The 17,581-nt window shown below is 45.0% G+C and overlaps 1 protein-coding gene and 1 pseudogene across 1 annotated transcript; both read right to left on the reverse strand.

Moving 5' to 3' along the window:
• Positions 1–4,477: 4,477 nt before the first annotated feature.
• On the reverse strand, positions 4,478–10,850 carry LOC110533115 (annotated as a pseudogene).
• A 3,444-nt stretch (positions 10,851–14,294) lies between these two features.
• On the reverse strand, positions 14,295–17,195 carry LOC110533116 (endonuclease domain-containing 1 protein-like). The gene is made up of 2 exons (XM_036934574.1): positions 16,773–17,195; positions 14,295–15,357 (listed from the first exon to the last, which is right to left on the reverse strand). Exons 1-2 carry the CDS (start codon positions 17,070–17,072, stop codon positions 14,761–14,763), a joined length of 897 nt encoding a protein of 298 aa, XP_036790469.1. The 5' UTR covers positions 17,073–17,195; the 3' UTR covers positions 14,295–14,760.
• Positions 17,196–17,581: the final 386 nt, after the last annotated feature.

Genomic DNA, 17,581 nt, shown 5'->3' on the forward strand with positions numbered 1-17,581 from the left:
ATACACGACAGTACACGACATTCCTGGTCCCCCATGCATCTATTCATGACAGCCACCATGTCTCCTACTGTCAGTTCATCCGCTGCAGTCAGGCTCTCAAAGGCCTTCACCCACCTACATCCAGACTCTTCTGGTAGCGGCAGGGCTTCTACTAGAGTCTGCAAGTCCCTGTGAGCCCAAGGTTTGTATACTGTTTGTCCACCAGGTAGTTTTCTTAGTGGCATCATGTTAGCACCACCCTGTTTGGTCTTACTCCTGGTGTGGTGTGCGGGAGCGGACTGTTGATCCCATAGGCCTCCCTCAAGTACGCCACAGATGAATCTTTGGTCAAGCTCACACTGTGGGGGCCCAACCCGGGGTGTGTCTTCACCATCTTCATATTCCTCTGTTCCTTGGCTGTGCGTACCCAGCCTGATGAAATGTACACCTGGCCCTGATGTCGGTGTGCATTGATTCAGCGTAGTCTGTTCCTTACACCTTATTTCAATCCGTTCCATGTCTTTCAGGGTCCGTTCCAGTATTTTCACTGCTCCCTCCTCCTTTCTGAGTTTGTCTTGGAGTTCATTCCATACTCTCCTCCGCTCCTCTTCTTCCTCTTGGGTATTTGTCAGGCTTGTCTCAGTCCATCTGATTCCATTATCAGAGGATCCACTTTCACTCCTGCTGTCTATGCTCATATTTCCTCCTTCCATCTGTACTTTACTTAGTTCAGCCACTCCTCTGCTCAGCTCTCTGGCAGCTTCCACCAGAGCCTGTATTTCTTATTTTCTTCCCTCTGACGCCAGACACCATTCTTGTCCACTGCTGCCATCATCTGGTCTTTTGTGGTAGTTTACTGTGGCTGAGAGATCCAGTACAGGTGCCATTATTCGTGGACTATCATAGGGTGGTGGCGCTTTAGGGAGTTCCGGGTATAGTCTACCTCCCTGTGGTTTTGGTGGGTTTTCATCCGTGCACATTTTCTTGAGTTTTTCCAGCATAGCCAGTCCTATGCGTTCCTTCAATTTAGCCTTCTCCATTTCTTCCTTGATTTTACCCTTACTCGGCTCTCCTCCCTGTTTCCACTCGGAACAGGTTTTGTATGCTTTATGCTTCAGCGCTTCCAGCATTATACCAGGCTCCCAGTCGACTGGCTCTGCAATACTGCCCTCTTCTATCCATTTTCTGTATAATTTTTCTCCTTTCTTTCTCCAATCTTTTCCCTCTTTTCCTCCATTGGTCTCTAATGCTGATTTCAATGTTTTCAACACCTTCTCGGCCTCCTGATTAGCCATTGTCTAATGTATTTCAATTACTTGTTTTAATTTGAATACAATAGAAATGATCAGGTTCAATTGTGTGCTGCCTTAGAATGTGTCCCAATCTAGCCACTGTCTAGTAAACACTGTGCACTTCTCCTTTACCGTTTCAAAACATAACCTAGGTCTCACACCTGTTATTTACCCGAAGGTCATACAAACTTGGTATTAGTACGTCGACTTAATACCTAATGTACTACAATCATACGGTTCGACTCTCTCAAACCTTCAAACATACATCAGTTCGAATCACTCAAACCTGCAATCATACATCAGTTCGAATCACTCAAACCTGCAATCATACATCAGTTTAAATCACTCAAACCTGCAATCATACATCAGTTTAAATCACTCAAACCTGCAAACATACATCAGTTCGAATCACTCAAACCTGCAATCATACATCAGTTTAAATCACTCAAACCTGCAAACATACATCAGTTCGAATCACTCAAACCTGCAATCATACATCAGTTTAAATCACTCAAACCTGCAATCATACATCAGTTTGAATCACTCAAACCTGCAAACATACATCAGTTCGAATCACTCAAACCTGCAATCATACATCAGTTCGAATCACTCAAACCTGCAAACATACATCAGTTCGAATCACTCAAACCTGCAATCATACATCAGTTTAAATCACTCAAACCTGCAAACATACATCAGTTTGAATCACTCAAATCTGGAAACATACACGGTTGAATCACTCAAACCTGCAAACATACGTGGACATCAATGTTTTCAGTACCTTTTCTATTTCTAATAACATTTTAGTACATATGTCTGTGTATACTCGTGTAAATTAATTAAAAAAGCAAAATAAATCTACCTTATTTCTCAACACACTCAATCCTGAAATGTGGGTCCCCTAGGAATATTCAGTCCCTGACTGCAATATTAAATGTACTATCATACGCTAGGTAAATTATTCTATATGAACTGTGTCCCCGACACTTCTTTAACCCCTTAGGTCATTCACACATGGTATTAGTACCCTGACTTAATACCCAATGTACCACAGTCACTCGGCGAACTTATCTTACTTCCAATATAACCCAGGTCCCTGACCTGTATTTATCTGTTATATTGCCGTTCCCCCACACTCACACTAGTAGGTACGCCGACCCACCCACATGCAAACCAACAGGTCCCGGACCTATCTAGTACATTGCATTCGTTATCATATGGTAATTTACCCCCAATAGTCCCTGACTATTTCCATGTATTCGCATTCATAACATGTGGTCCCTGACTATCCACTCATTCAGTACTTATACTTTATAGACCCCGACTATTTTTCATATATTCACATTCGTCTCATGTAGTCCCTGACTATCCACTCATACAGTACATTTCATTTACACATTGCAAAATAGGGATGATCAATTAAAATTGCATTCACCACAGTTTTGTCTATATTGTTATAATATTTTTATACTAGGTATAGGGAATTATAATTTGGTAACTTACGTCAAACAGGCATTCTCACAAAATACATTTGGATAATGCCAATATGCAGAACTTTAGTTTTTTCACAATAGGTGTCTGCTTACCTTTTTGGTAGACCGGTCTTTTTGTGAGAGACACCGTCCAACGACAGTAACGGCCAATTGGCTGGCACGCCAATGTCCAGCGAAGTCCTTCACCAGATCACGTTCATGGTCACCAATTCTTAGGGTTGCGTCAATTCGAATCTGGTATCAAGATAAATATGACAATGAGTCACCGATTGTATGCTATGTATTTTTTATTAGCTAAGCAATAAGTGGTAAATGCAATTTTCGTATATACGGGCTCTCTGTCCCACCTCGCAGGGCAAACAGAGAACTGACTTGTTCCTGACAAAGATATTATAAATATACTCTAACAGAGGTAGTTACTGCTTCTGAGCCGGCCTGTCAGAGTAGAGACTGGACGTGGTTTAGACTCACCCAGCCTATCGTTGATTGTTGGCGCAGAGGCTGGTCCCAGCCCCCTAAGCGCTTCAGCGGTCAGTCGTTGTAGCTGTGTAGAATATACAGTTATCAGGCACCTGGCTCTTGTTATCTAACAAAAGACCGTTTGTTCTCGCAACACTACGTTCTGAATGTGACCCCCCAACTCATTGCACAGGTCCTGTCTTTATGTCATTCATGTCATTCTGTATTTTTCCATCATGAGAAAGGCCCATGGCCCTGAAACTGTTAACAATGTTTCAAGTCAGCTATGTTGCATAACACATACATACATCCACACAAGCCAACAGCAGATAATATTCAATCACATACTGTATATGGTAACGGGTTATAGTGCATAACACAGAATCCTCATAGCTGCATGGCCTTCGTCAGGGAGTAACAATGTATTTGAGAGACAACAAGTGCTCATTGTGCCAATGTATTTATGTTTTCCCCAAAAATTTGGAGACATAACATAGTTTTCATGTTGTCAACAGTCTAAGCCAGCTCCATCTGCTTTGCCCCATAGTTGAGCACGCGTTGGTTTTGTTTCTAAACAACCACCCCATCTATGGATGTATCAATAATTGTAATTACACCATTTTCATAATTGTGACCCTAAATTATTATGCTTCATACTGTAACATTGTGTGTGACTGGTTGAAACAGTAAAACATGGCACCTGGAAGTCAAATGACGAATTTATTTTAGTCAAAGAAGATGTCCTTCACAGCTCAGAACTAACGTTGATGGTATCCATTTTACAGCCACTTTTGCCAAATGTGAGCCGATAACACCTCTCCATGAATGGCTGACACACTGAACCATTGTGTCTGAATGTCACTGAGCTGTTTTATAAGGGGGCAGATCAATAAAGAATGCTACAAATACAGAGAATGGAGGAACAATTACGCTACAAGGGAAGTCATTTGCAAAGCAGATCTTCGATAATGGAAGCTTTGCCAAATTATCACAAGTACTATATAATTGTTATGTTAAAAATACATGCTTAATCATTATAATAAGCACATAATAGTAGATCTATGGAGATAGTTGTAAACCCTTGTGCACACAGAGTAGGCGTGTGTGAGCGTTGTTGAGGAGCTCTTATATGGTGCGGTGGAGATACAGAGGAAGGGGAGAGGGGAGATGCAGTTGTCATAGGGGATCTGCAGATTCTGGTCCACGTCCGTCCGGGTCTTCGGGAAGTTCTCCAGGTTGTTCCAGCGGATCATGTTACCGGTGGTGGTCACCCCACCGGTAACATGAAGGCGGTGAGGCGAACACGTTGTTGAGGCGAACGCGGATGCGCTCCTCGTGCTCAGGCCACGGCCCGATATTGAACTCCCTGATCTCTGGGACCACGTCGGTCAGGATGTAGGTGGCAGCACTGTCATATGGGTCAGACTGGTGCTGATCTGGGTTCAGGTGTCCTCGTTCATACAGGACTACGTCAAAGTAGTCGTCCAGCACTGCCTGGCTGTCCTCAAACTTCATGTGCAGGTAGGCGGTAAGGGAGGGTAGCATATTCCCATTCCCATCAACCTCTGCCAGCTGGAGAGAGCGGGGAGGAGGATCAGTGCATTGCTCACAGATTGTAGACACTACATTTACATTTTAGTCATTTAGCAAACGCTCTTCTCCAGAGCGACTTACAGGAGCAATTAGAGCTAAGTGCCTTGTTCAAGGGCACAGATAGATTTTTCACCTAGTTGGCTCATGGATTTGAATCAGCAATTTTTTGGTTACTGGCCCAACGCTCTTAACCACTGGGCTACCTTCCACCATACTACACAGTTATAAACATACACAACACTGGAATTTTGTTTATGGTATGTTGGATGAAGTATCCAATTAAATGGAACAAATGTAAGCAATGTGTCAAAATAACTATATGGATAATACTGATGAGGCTGAACCAAAGTGTCACACCCTTATCTGTTTCACCTGTCTTAGTGCTTGTCTCCACCCCCCCTCCAGGTGTGGGCTCTTGGCTGGGCTACGACAGTGTGGGAGCAACAATCCACCGTTTGTCTCAGTCTGGAGGAATTCGGGGCAGAGGTACGTAAAGTGTTAGATTCTCTGTAAGCTGCTCCAACTATGTCAGGATTCCCGTAGTTGGCGGCTGAGAATGCCTGGAACCCGGAAGCCCTGTTCGACACATTCCTTCACGGATTATTGGAGGTGATTAAAGACGAGCTGCCCCTGGACCTCGACTCCCTCATAGCCTTGACCATCCGGATCGATGGGCAGCTACTGGAACGTAGGAGGGAGAGGGAGTCTGTTCCCTGTTGCCGACGCTCATCCTCGATTTCCACCTCACCTCTGAGGAATAATGGAAATCCCCAAAGTCCACATTTCCGAGTGGATCAGATGTCACCCGAGTTCTCTCGGAAGTCACCGAGGGCTGTCAAGTCATCTCCACCGGAGCCCTTGCAACTAGGCAGGGCTAGATTGTCTCCTGCTGAGTGCTTATGCAGACTAAACACCCAGACCTGTCTGTATTGTGGAGCTATGGGACATGTCTTATCTACCTGCCCATTTAAAGCCCAGGCTTATCAAGTAGGTACGAGTACACTGGTGAGCCGTATGGGGAGTTTCCCATCTTCCATTTTTCGTACCCCAATCCATGCTATCCTGTTGTGGGGTGACCAGCCCAAATCTCTTCGGGTGTTCATTTACTCTGGGGCTGACGAGAGCTTTATGAACGCTACCCTGGTGTCGGAGCTGGGAATCCCCACTCTTCCCCTGTCTACTCCTATGGACGTCAGAGCGCTGGATGGGCGCTCTATTGGCAGAGTCACCCACACGATGTTTCCCATTAACCTGAGAGTGTCGGTTAATCACAGTGAGTCTATGCAGTTCCTGCCCATTAAATCCCCTCATGCACCCGTGGTTTTGGGATTTTCCTGGATCCAGAGGCATAATCCTCTGATCGACTGGGCTACTGGTTCTATCCTGGGTTTGAGCCCATTTTGCCATGCGCATTGCCTGGACCTCTCCGCCGTTGCCGCCGAATACCAGGACCTCCGGGAGGTTTTCAGCAAAGCCCGTGCCACCGCACTTCCTCCTCATCGGCACTATGACTGCACCATCGACCTTCTCCAAGCCACTACACCGCCTTGGGGGCGGCTTTATTACCTGTCGGGTAGGAGACCAAGGCGATGGAGAGGTATATTGAGGACTGCCTGGCTGTAGGGGGTATCCGTCCTTCTGACTCTGCCACCCGTATATCGACTGCCGGGGCCTGAATGACATCACGGTTAAAAACTGTTACCCGCTTCCAATCACTGCCTCGACTTTTGAGCCTTTCCAGGGGTGCTACCATCTTCTTCAAGTTGGACCTCCGGAAGGCCTACCATCTGGTATGGATACGGGAAGGGGACAAGTGGAAGACCGCCTTTAACACGGCTAACGGACACTATGAATACCTAGTGATGCCATTCGGACTGACCAATGCTTTTGCTGTGTTCCAGGCCCTGGTTAACAACGTTCTCCGTGACATGTTGAACCGGTTCGTGTTCATCTACTTTAATTACATTTTCGTTTTTTGCCGCTCGTTTCAAGAACATGTCCTCCATGTCAGACAAGTCCTCCAGCATCTTCTGGAGAACCAGCTGTTCGTCAAAGTGGAGAAATGCGAATTCCATCGCTCCACCATCTCCTTCCTTGGATACATCATAGCTGCAGGCAACATACAGATGGATCCTGGAAAGGTGAGAGCGGTGGTGGATTGGCCGCAACCCACACTCCTGAGAGCAGCTGCAACGCTTCCTGGGGTTCGTCCATTTCTACCGCCGGTTAATCCGGGGCTACAGAACCCTGGATCCCCCCCTTTCAGCACTCACCTCTCCCAAGGTCCCGTTTAAGTGGTCTCCAGTTGCAGACCAGGTGTTCTTGGACCTCAAGATAAATTCACTACCGCCCCTATCCTAATCCACCCGGATCCGTCCTGGCGGTTTGTGGTGGAGGTCGACGCTTCAGATGTCGAAGTGGGGTCTGTCCTGTCCTCTCCCATTGTCTCAACATCATGGAAAGGAATTATGACGTGGGTAACCATGAGCTACTTGCGGTGAATATATCATTGGAGGAGTGGAGGCACTGGTTAGAGGGGGCGGAACACCCATTCATGGTGTGAACAGATCACAAGAACCTAGAATATCTCCGCACCGCCAAGTGCCTGAACTCCAGGCAAGCTCGATGGGCCCTGCTATTCACCCATTTCAACTTCACCATATCCTACCGCCCGGGTTCCAGGAATGTGAAGCTGGACGCACTGACATGCCTCTATAGCCCCGTTGCTACACCATCGGACACCGAGACCATCCTTCCTATCTCTTGTCTCGCGGCTGCACTCATCTGGGGTATAGAGAACCAGGTCTGTGAAGCACAGCGTTCCCGGGGGGGGGGGGGGGGGGGGGGGGGGGGGGGGGTGTGCACGGCTAACTGGATGTTTGTCCTGGACTCTGCCCTTTCCCAAGTTCTGGAATGGGCTCATTCAGACCCAGGCTTTTGTACAACAACGTTTTTGGTAGCCCACTTTGGTTCCTGACGTACAGTGCCTTGCGAAAGTATTCGGCCCCTTTGAACTTTGCGACCTTTTGCCACATTTCAGGCTTCAAACATAAAGATATAAAACGTAATTTTTTTTGTGAAGAATCAACAACAAGTGGGACACAATCATGAAGTGGAACGACATTTATTGGATATTTCAAACTTTTTAACAAATCAAAAACTGAAAAATTGGGCGTGCAAAATTATTCAGCCCCCTTAAGTTAATACTTTGTAGCGCCACCTTTTGCTGCGATTACAGCTGTAAGTCGCTTGGGGTATGTCTCTATCAGTTTTGCACATCGAGAGACTGAAATTTTTTCCCATTCCTCCTTGCAAAACAGCTCAAGCTCAGTGAGGTTGGATGGAGAGCATTTGTGAACAGCAGTTTTCAGTTCTTTCCACAGATTCTCGATTGGATTCAGGTCTGGACTTTGACTTGGCCATTCTAACACCTGGATATGTTTATTTTTGAACCATTCCATTGTAGATTTTGCTTTATGTTTTGGATCATTGTCTTGTTGGAAGACAAATCTCCGTCCCAGTCTCAGGTCTTTTGCAGACTCCATCAGGTTTTCTTCCAGAATGGTCCTGTATTTGGCTCCATCCATCTTCCCATAAATTTTAACCATCTTCCCTGTCCCTGCTGAAGAAAAGCAGGCCCAAACCATGATGCTGCCACCACCATGTTTGACAGTGGGGATGGTGTGTTCAGCTGTGTTGCTTTTACGCCAAACATAACGTTTTGCATTGTTGCCAAAAAGTTCAATTTTGGTTTCATCTGACCAGAGCACCTTCTTCCACATGTTTGGTGTGTCTCCCAGGTGGCTTGTGGCAAACTGTAAACAACACTTTTCATGGATATCTTTAAGAAATGGCTTTCTTCTTGCCACTCTTCCATAAAGGCCAGATTTGTGCAATATACGACTGATTGTTGTCCTATGGACAGAGTCTCCCACCTCAGCTGTAGATCTCTGCAGTTCATCCAGAGTGATCATGGGCCTATTGGCTGCATCTCTGATCAGTCTACTCCTTGTATGAGCTGAAAGTTTAGAGGGACGGCCAGGTCTTGGTAGATTTGCAGTGGTCTGATACTCCTTCCATTTCAATATTATCGCTTGCACAGTGCTCCTTGGGATGTTTAAAGCTTGGGAAATCTTTTTGTATCCAAATCCGGCTTTAAACTTCTTCACAAAAGTATCTCGGACCTGCCTGGTGTGTTCCTTGTTCTTCATGATGCTCTCTGCGCTTTTAACGGACCTCTGAGACTATCACAGTGCAGGTGCATTTATATGGAGACTTGATTACACACAGGTGGATTGTATTTATCATCATTAGTCATTTAGGTCAACATTGGATCATTCAGAGATTCTCACTGAACTTCTGGAGAGAGTTTGCTGCACTGAAAGTAAAGGGGCTGAATAATTTTGCACGCCCAATTTTTCAGTTTTTGATTTGTTAAAAAAGTTTGAAATATCCAATAAATGTCGTTCCACTTCATGATTGTGTCCCACTTGTTGTTGATTCTTCACAAAAAAATACAGTTTTATATCTTTATGTTTGAAGCCTGAAATGTGGCAAAAGGTCGCAAAGTTCAAAGGGGCCGAATACTTTCGCATGGCACTGTATCTGTGTTCGTCGCAGCCTGCACCGTGTGTAACCAGAATAGGACTCCTCAGCAAGCTCCGGCTGACCTCCTGCAACTACTTCTTGTCCCTCAACGTCCCTGGTCATGTATATCCCTGGCCTTCATCACGGGTCTCCCCCTGTCTGATGATAACACTGTTATCCTTACCATGGTGGACTGGTTTTCCAAAGCCACCCACATTCCATTCCTCTTCCCAAGCTACCCTCAGCCAAGGAGACGGCCCAGCTCATGGTTCAGCACATCTTCCGGAACCATGGACTTCCAGTGGACATGGTCTCCGACCGGGATCCTCTGTTCTCATTCCGGTTCTGGAAGGCGTTCTGCACACTAATTGGGTCGTCGGCCAGCCTGTCCTCCGGGTCTAATGGCCAGTCGGAGCGAGCCAATCAGGACCTGGAGATGACTCTTCGCTGCCTTGTCTCTGCCAACCCCACCACCTGGTGCCAGCAACTCATGTGGGTAGAGTACGCCCGCAACACCCTCCCCTGCTCAGCCGCTGGTCACACGCCTTTTGTGTGTTCCCTGGGATATCAGCCCCCGCTCTTCCCGGAGCAAGAGGTCAGCATGCCCTCGGCCCAGATGTTCGTTCGCCGCTGTTGCATATCTGGAAGAGAGCCCGGTCGGCTCTTCTCAAGACCATCTCCTGGTATTGACTACAGATGGACTGCCACCGGACCTCGGCTCCCCGTTATCGTCTCGGGCAGAGGGTATGGCTGTCCACTTAGGACCTGCCCCTCCGGGTGGAGTCCCACAAACTTTCCCCCCGTTTCATCGGCCCTTTCCCCATCTCCAAGATTCTTAGCCCTTATGCTGTTTGTCTTCTGTTGCCCCGTACCCACTTTTCATCTGTTTAGGATTAAACCTATGTCCCACAGACCTTGTTTCCAATCTGTCTGCATCTGTGTCTTATCCTGAGTTCTGATACAAAGGGAAAGAAGCTACAGTGTTCAGGGAAGGCTTCTATCAAACATTTAACCGGTGTAACAGCTCAACTCCGGTTTCTGCAGAATAGGGACTTGAAATTACAAACATTTTCCGATAGGAAAAACATAAGGTTATAACATCACATTTGAGGAGTAGACTTACAAAAACAGCAATAAACAGTTTGACCGACCTGTGTTTCATACATCCAGGAGTAGTCCACACGCCACCCTCTGTCTTCTTGAAGGAGTAGGCTGAGTAGACAGGGATGCATTTCTGGGGGTTGTACAAGGTCACAAAGCGTGGCTTGTCGGCATAGCGCTGACAGATCTTCTTCAGTTTGTCATTAATGATTCCCCGTGGTGGGGTTCCCATATATAAGGAGTTCTTGCATCGCTCTACATGGTTGAAGTCCTCGACCACAGTGGCTTGAGGTGCACTATGGAACAGGGCGAACGCCAACACCATACAGCCTGGCGATAATTGCATGGCTCTTACCAGCATGACTGCAGGAGAGTGAAATGAAAGACAAGGTAAGGTGTGCAGTTAGAATTTAAATGCCAAAGCCCAGATATGCAAAGTGAGTAAATAATGTGATAGAGGGATCCAACCATTTTGTGTGGAGTGAATGACAAGAACACGTGTTGGCTTGTTCTCTATTATCCAATCAGCATAGTCTTATGTGAACTTATGTGAATTTACTGTAACTGGTGGGGGAATAATTGATTATAGCAATTGTACCCTAACATACAAGGACTCCATTCCACACTTTACCATCTACAGTGCCTTGCGAAAGTATTCGGCCCCCTTGAACTTTGCGACCTTTTGCCACATTTCAGGCTTCAAACATAAAGATATACAACTGTATTTTTTTGTGAAGAATCAACAACAAGTGGGACACAATCATGAAGTGGAACGACATTTATTGGATATTTCAAACTTTTTTAACAAATCAAAAACTGAAAAATTGGGCGTGCAAAATTATTCAGCCCCTTTACTTTCAGTGCAGCAAACTCTCTCCAGAAGTTCAGTGAGGATCTCTGAATGATCCAATGTTGACCTAAATGACTAATGATGATAAATACAATCCACCTGTGTGTAATCAAGTCTCCATATAAATGCACCTGCACTGTGATAGTCTCAGAGGTCCGTTAAAAGCGCAGAGAGCATCATGAAGAACAAGGAACACACCAGGCAGGTCCGAGATACTGTTGTGAAGAAGTTTAAAGCCGGATTTGGATACAAAAAGATTTCCCAAGCTTTAAACATCCCAAGGAGCACTGTGCAAGCGATAATATTGAAATGGAAGGAGTATCAGACCACTGCAAATCTACCAAGACCTGGCCGTCCCTCTAAACGTTCAGCTCATACAAGGAGAAGACTGATCAGAGATGCAGCCAAGAGGCCCATGATCACTCTGGATGAACTGCAGAGATCTACAGCTGAGGTGGGAGACTCTGTCCATAGGACAACAATCAGTCGTATATTGCACAAATCTGGCCTTTATGGAAGAGTGGCAAGAAGAAAGCCATTTCTTAAAGATATCCATAAAAAGTGTTGTTTAAAGTTTGCCACAAGACACCTGGGAGACACACCAAACATGTGGAAGAAGGTGCTCTGGTCAGATGAAACCAAAATTGAACTTTTTGGCAACAATGCAAAACGTTATGTTTGGCGTAAAAGCAACACAGCTCATCACCCTGACCACACCATCCCCACTGTCAAACATGGTGGTGGCAGCATCATGGTTTGGGCCTGCCTTTCTTCAGCAGCGACAGGGAAGATGGTTTAAAATTGATGGGAAGATGGATGGAGCCAAATACAGGACCATTCTGGAAGAAAACCTGATGGAGTCTGCAAAAGACCTGAGACTGGGACGGAGATTTGTCTTCCAACAAGACAATGATCCAAAACATAAAGCAAAATCTACAATGGAATGGTTCAAAAATAAACATATCCAGGTGTTAGAATGGCCAAGTCAAAGTCCAGACCTGAATCCAATCGAGAATCTGTGGAAAGAACTGAAAACTGCTGTTCACAAATGCTCTCCATCCAACCTCACTGAGCTCGAGCTGTTTTGCAAGGAGGAATGGGAAAACATTTCAGTCTCTCGATGTGCAAAACTGATAGAGACATGCCCCAAGCGACTTACAGCTGTAATCGCAGCAAAAGGTGGCGCTACAAAGTATTAACTTAAGGGAGCTGAATAATTTTGCACGCCAAATTTTTCTGTTTTTGATTTGTTAAAAAAGTTTGAAATATCCAATAAATGCCGTTCCACTTCATGATGGTGTCCCACTTGTTGTTGATTCTTCACAAAAAAATACAGTTTCATATCTTTACGTTTGAAGCCTGAAATGTGGCAAAAGGTCGCAAAGTTCAAAGGGGCCGAATACTTTCGCAAGGCACTGTATCTAGAAGTGGCCTGCGCACAAACCCCAAAGCAGCCAGGGACACAGTAACAAATATCAGCCTGAGAGACTATCCCATTTCTACCATTAATCTAGCAATTTAGGGGGAACTTTAGGGCGAACAGCATGAGCAGGAACTTGACCAAGCATAAATGCCATAAAGACCCTGTCATCTTGGCAGAGGAGGTAGTACACTCACTAGGGAGGCTATAGACCCCTCAAAGTTAACTCCAGTTCCACAGTGTTTTTTCATTGTGTCCTTCTAATCAGGGACTGATTTAATGGGTGCAATTAATTAACAGGTAGAACAGAAAACCAGCAGGCTCCAGACCTCGTTGGCTAAGAGTTTAATATCCCTGTTATAGGCTATAGGCCAGGGATCTCCAACCCTGTTCCTGGTGAGCTACCGTCCTATAGGTTTTCACTCCAACCCTAATCCAACACACCTGATTCTAATAATTAGCTGGTTGATAAACTGAACCAGGTTAGTTACAACTGGGGTTAAAGCGAAAACCTACAGGAAGGTAGCTCTCCAAGAACAGGGTTGGAGACCCCTGCTATAGGCTAAAGGATTACATCAAATTCTTAGGCGGTATGTCACATCTTCTGCTATTTTTGAATGCTCCCTTTCATTCAATTCCTTAAAATGTCTAATTAGAGTATGACAGGCCTTTCATTGGCTATCACCTATCATAACCCCACTTTCATGAAATGTACTGAGAGGACTCATTTTACTGAGCACCCTCTGTAGTATGGAACACTCATGTTGTCACGCCCTAACCTTAGAGAGCTTTTTATGTCTCTATTTTGGTTTGGTCAGGGTGTGATTTGGGTGGGCATTCTATGTTCATTTTTCTATGTTTTGTATTTCTTTGTTTTGGCCGGGTATGGTTCTCAATCAGCCTTTCCCACCTGTGTTTTGTGGGTAGTTATTTTCTGTTTAGTGTTTTCTGCACCTGACAGAACTGTTTGTTGTAGTTTCTCACTTTGTTATTTTGTTCTAGTGTTCAGTGTTAATAAAAATCATGAACACTTACCACGCTGCGCTTTGGTCCGATCCTTCTTCATCAGACGACCATTACACATATGCTAAGCATTCTGTCAACAAGCCTCTTTTGTCTTGTCATTTCAGTCTTTCCTGTCTTTCCTATCTCCTCCATGTACACAGAAGTGTGTCTTGACATGGTTGGCAGACTGTAAAATGTAAAAACCTGCTCTCTAATCTATCTCTGGAGAACAAATATGGCCTTCAGTGTCAGGTGAGGTTAAGTAGCAAGGCAGTGGTAATGGTAGATTAGCACAATACCACAGGCAGATAAAGCACACAGGAGATTCCATGTGGACTTTGACCAAAGACAAAGGAGAGTGAGTGATGAGTGAGTGCAATCAAGGGACATTCATCAGATAGTTACAGTGTTACCTGCAATAAGTGTGTTTTTGCTATTGAACCAAACATATTTCATATTGCAAAATAAGACTTTTCTTTATCTTACTAGTTGAAGAAAAGAGACAAAAAAGGAAATTGAGTGAAAGTCTTTATTCATCAAGAAACAAGGAGCTTGTGCACATGATTGAACGTCATTGGAGAAAGTAGGATTTTAAAAAGCTGAGGAAGCTTTACATGCGAAAACATGTGTTGGTCAGAACTGGGATCTTTAAAAAAATATATATAAATCTGCCACGTAAAACCTTACTGGTTTATATGATTAACTGGTTTATAAAGGGTTTATAAGTAGGCAAACTGTCAATTACCATTACTTGGATTGATTTAATGTATTTGTAAAATATGTTTCTTGCAGGCTACATATTCGATATATGAGGCGAGCGATCATGTAGGTTACTGTGATATATGCGTGCTGAGAGAAAATAATTGAAGAAGGATGAAGCAAACCGTAAGCATTCATGTAAGACAACACATCAGATTCACCTCCTTTTTGATTACATTATAGTTTAAGTAAATTACGCTACACATAATTGTTTGTATAGTGTCAAGTCATGTGCAGGCCATTATCAGGGGATACACAGTTATCATAGAAGATCTGAAAGGTCTTGTCCACAAAGGTGACACTCTTGAGGAAGTTCTCCAGCTGTTGAACAGACATCTCCAGCACCTCAGGCCTCTCTTTCTCATTGAGACCGTGGGCCGCGTAGGCTGGGAACTTGGTGCGCTCCTCAAAAGGCGTGTTGCGGTCGTAGTCGATGCAGCAGTAAGCTGACCACAGGTAGGTGGGAACGGCCACACGGTCAATGTTGTGGCGGCGGATCATGTTCCCTGAGGTGGTGACACCAGTGACCATGTAGGCGGTGCCGCGGCAGTAGTTGTTGAGGCGGCGGCGTATGGTGTGCTCGTGGGTCTTCCAGGGGCCGATGTTGAACTCCCGGACCTGAGGGACCACGTTGGTCAGGGTGTAAGTGGCTGCCTTGTCGTTGGGGTCAGACTGGTGCTCATCAGGGTTTAGGTGGCCACGCTCAAAGTTCACTGTGTTGGAGTAGTCTTCCAGCACCGCTTGGGCATCCTCAAAACTGCGATGGAGGTCGCCTTGAGGAAAGGGCTGCATCTCCCCAAAATCAGACACTGTGGCGAGCTGACAGAGAACAGAGGGTTAGTGCTCCTAGCAGAACTGGGTTCTTAGAGCTCCTAGCAGAACTGGGTTCTTAGAGCTCCTAGCAGAACTGGGTTCTTAGAGCTCCTAGCAGAACTGGGTTCTTAGAGCTCCTAGCATAACTGGGTTCTTAGAGCTCCTAGTAGTACTGGGTTCTTAGAGCTCCTAGTAGTACTGGGTTCTTAGAGCTCCTAGCAGAACTGGGTTCTTAGAGCTCCTAGCAGAACTGGGTTCTTAGCGCTCCTAGCAGAACTGGGTTCTTAGTGATCCTAGCAGAACTGGGTTCTTAGCGCTCCTAGCAGTTCTGGGTTCTTAGAGCTCCTAGCAGAACTGGGTTCTTAGAGCTCCTAGCAGAACTGGGTTCTTAGTGATCCTAGCAGAACTGGGTTCTTAGTGATCCTAGCAGAACTGGGTTCTTAGAGCTCCTAGCAGACCTGGGTTCTTAGTGTTCCTAGCAGAACTCGGCTAGATGAAAGCGAACATCTGTCCTTGCATACTTACTTCAAAGACCTTCGCTTGAAAAACAAGAAAAAATAGGAAATATTACGGTTTGTCCCTCTATATACGCCGTAGCAACAACATAGCCAGAACACTTCCTCAAAACAGTGTGAATAAATCTAAGATAAATCAATAAATCTGTAATTCATTTAGAAGTTTTTGCCAAGGAGTTCTTAGTTTTTTATTTTACATTAACTAAGATGTTTGGTGCAGTATTTCTCAAGTTTAAAAATATGCATTAAAACAAATCCTTTCTCGTTGAACGACAGCAAACACTTAATTGAAGAATAGGGTCCATAGTTCCCAATCCTACTAGGAGTAGTACTGTAGAGCAATTACCGATGAAGGGGCATAGACTTCAACTACCAAACTTAGACCTATCTCAAGAAAAGAATGTGTGTTCCCCAACAGCCGAAGAAAAACCTGCCGAAGACCAAAACATCACAAAATGTTGTCATGATGAGCAATCTGTTTCTACTGGGAAGCATACGGTAAACTTTATGGTACAATTTACCATATGCTTCCCAGTAGAAACAGTTTGCGCAGTAAAATTGCCGTTTTTTTTCTCATTTTTCAAGCATAGGTCTTTAGGGAGTATGCGAGCACATACGTTCACTTTGCCTAGTCGAGTTCTGTTAGAAGCAAACCGAACCCATGTATGCGGACACCTTTAGCTTTAATAAGATAACGAACAGTGGTACTAAAGGAATCTCAGTCAGTGAACCCTCATGGACTCTTTCTCCTGGACTCTTTCACAACAGTATATTGCTCACTATTCGTTATATTTGCACAGAGACCATCGACATCTTATTGTTGCCAATAACACAACAAAATGATTCATCTGTAGACACAAGCACAAGGCAATGTTGCAGAGATAATGTAAGATACTGTCAAAATACCTGTGGCTCGTACATCCAGGGCACATCAACCTTTTTGGTGCCGTCAGAGCGCTTGAACGTGTAGGCAGAATAGACGGGGATGTGATCGAAGGTGTCATACAGGGTGACAAAACGTGGCTTGCCGTTGTAGCGCTGGCAAATCTTCTTTAGTGCTTTGTTCTCAAGTCCCAGTGGTGGTGTGCCCATGTACATGAACTCGCGGCACGCAGGTGAGTAGTTCTCCTGTACCTCTGCCTCCACCATCACCAGAACTAACACCCAGGCCAACGCCTGAGCTCGCGCTATGATGCAAGAAACCATGGAGAAGAGTGCTCACGAAGTGGTGCAGTAGGAGCTGTCAGTATACTTGTCTCTGAAATTGAAAGTATCTCTATCTCTGTTCATAGGTAGACTAGGCTATGCAAATCCCCTGTAATAGTGATTATACTGTGTATGTGTGTGTGTGTGTGTGTGAGAGAGAGAAAGAGAGAGAATACAGGCTATGTGCATACTGCCCACAAAATGAGGTGGAAACTGAGATGCACTTCCTAAACTTCTGCCAAATGTATAACCATATTAGAGACACATATTTCCCTCATGTTTCACGACTCCACAAAGAATTCGAAAACAAACCCGATTTTGATAAACTCCTATATCTATTGGGTGAAATAATACAGTGTGCCATAACAGCAGCCAGATTTGTGACCTGTTGCCACAAGAAAAGGGCAACCAGTGAAGAACAAACACCGCTGTAAATACATCCCATATTTCTGATGATTTATTTTCCCTTTTGTGCTTTAACTACTTGCACATGGTTACATGTAATATAG

This window comes from Oncorhynchus mykiss, chromosome 10 (genome assembly GCF_013265735.2).
Source record: "Oncorhynchus mykiss isolate Arlee chromosome 10, USDA_OmykA_1.1, whole genome shotgun sequence".
Taxonomy (NCBI): domain Eukaryota; kingdom Metazoa; phylum Chordata; class Actinopteri; order Salmoniformes; family Salmonidae; genus Oncorhynchus; species Oncorhynchus mykiss.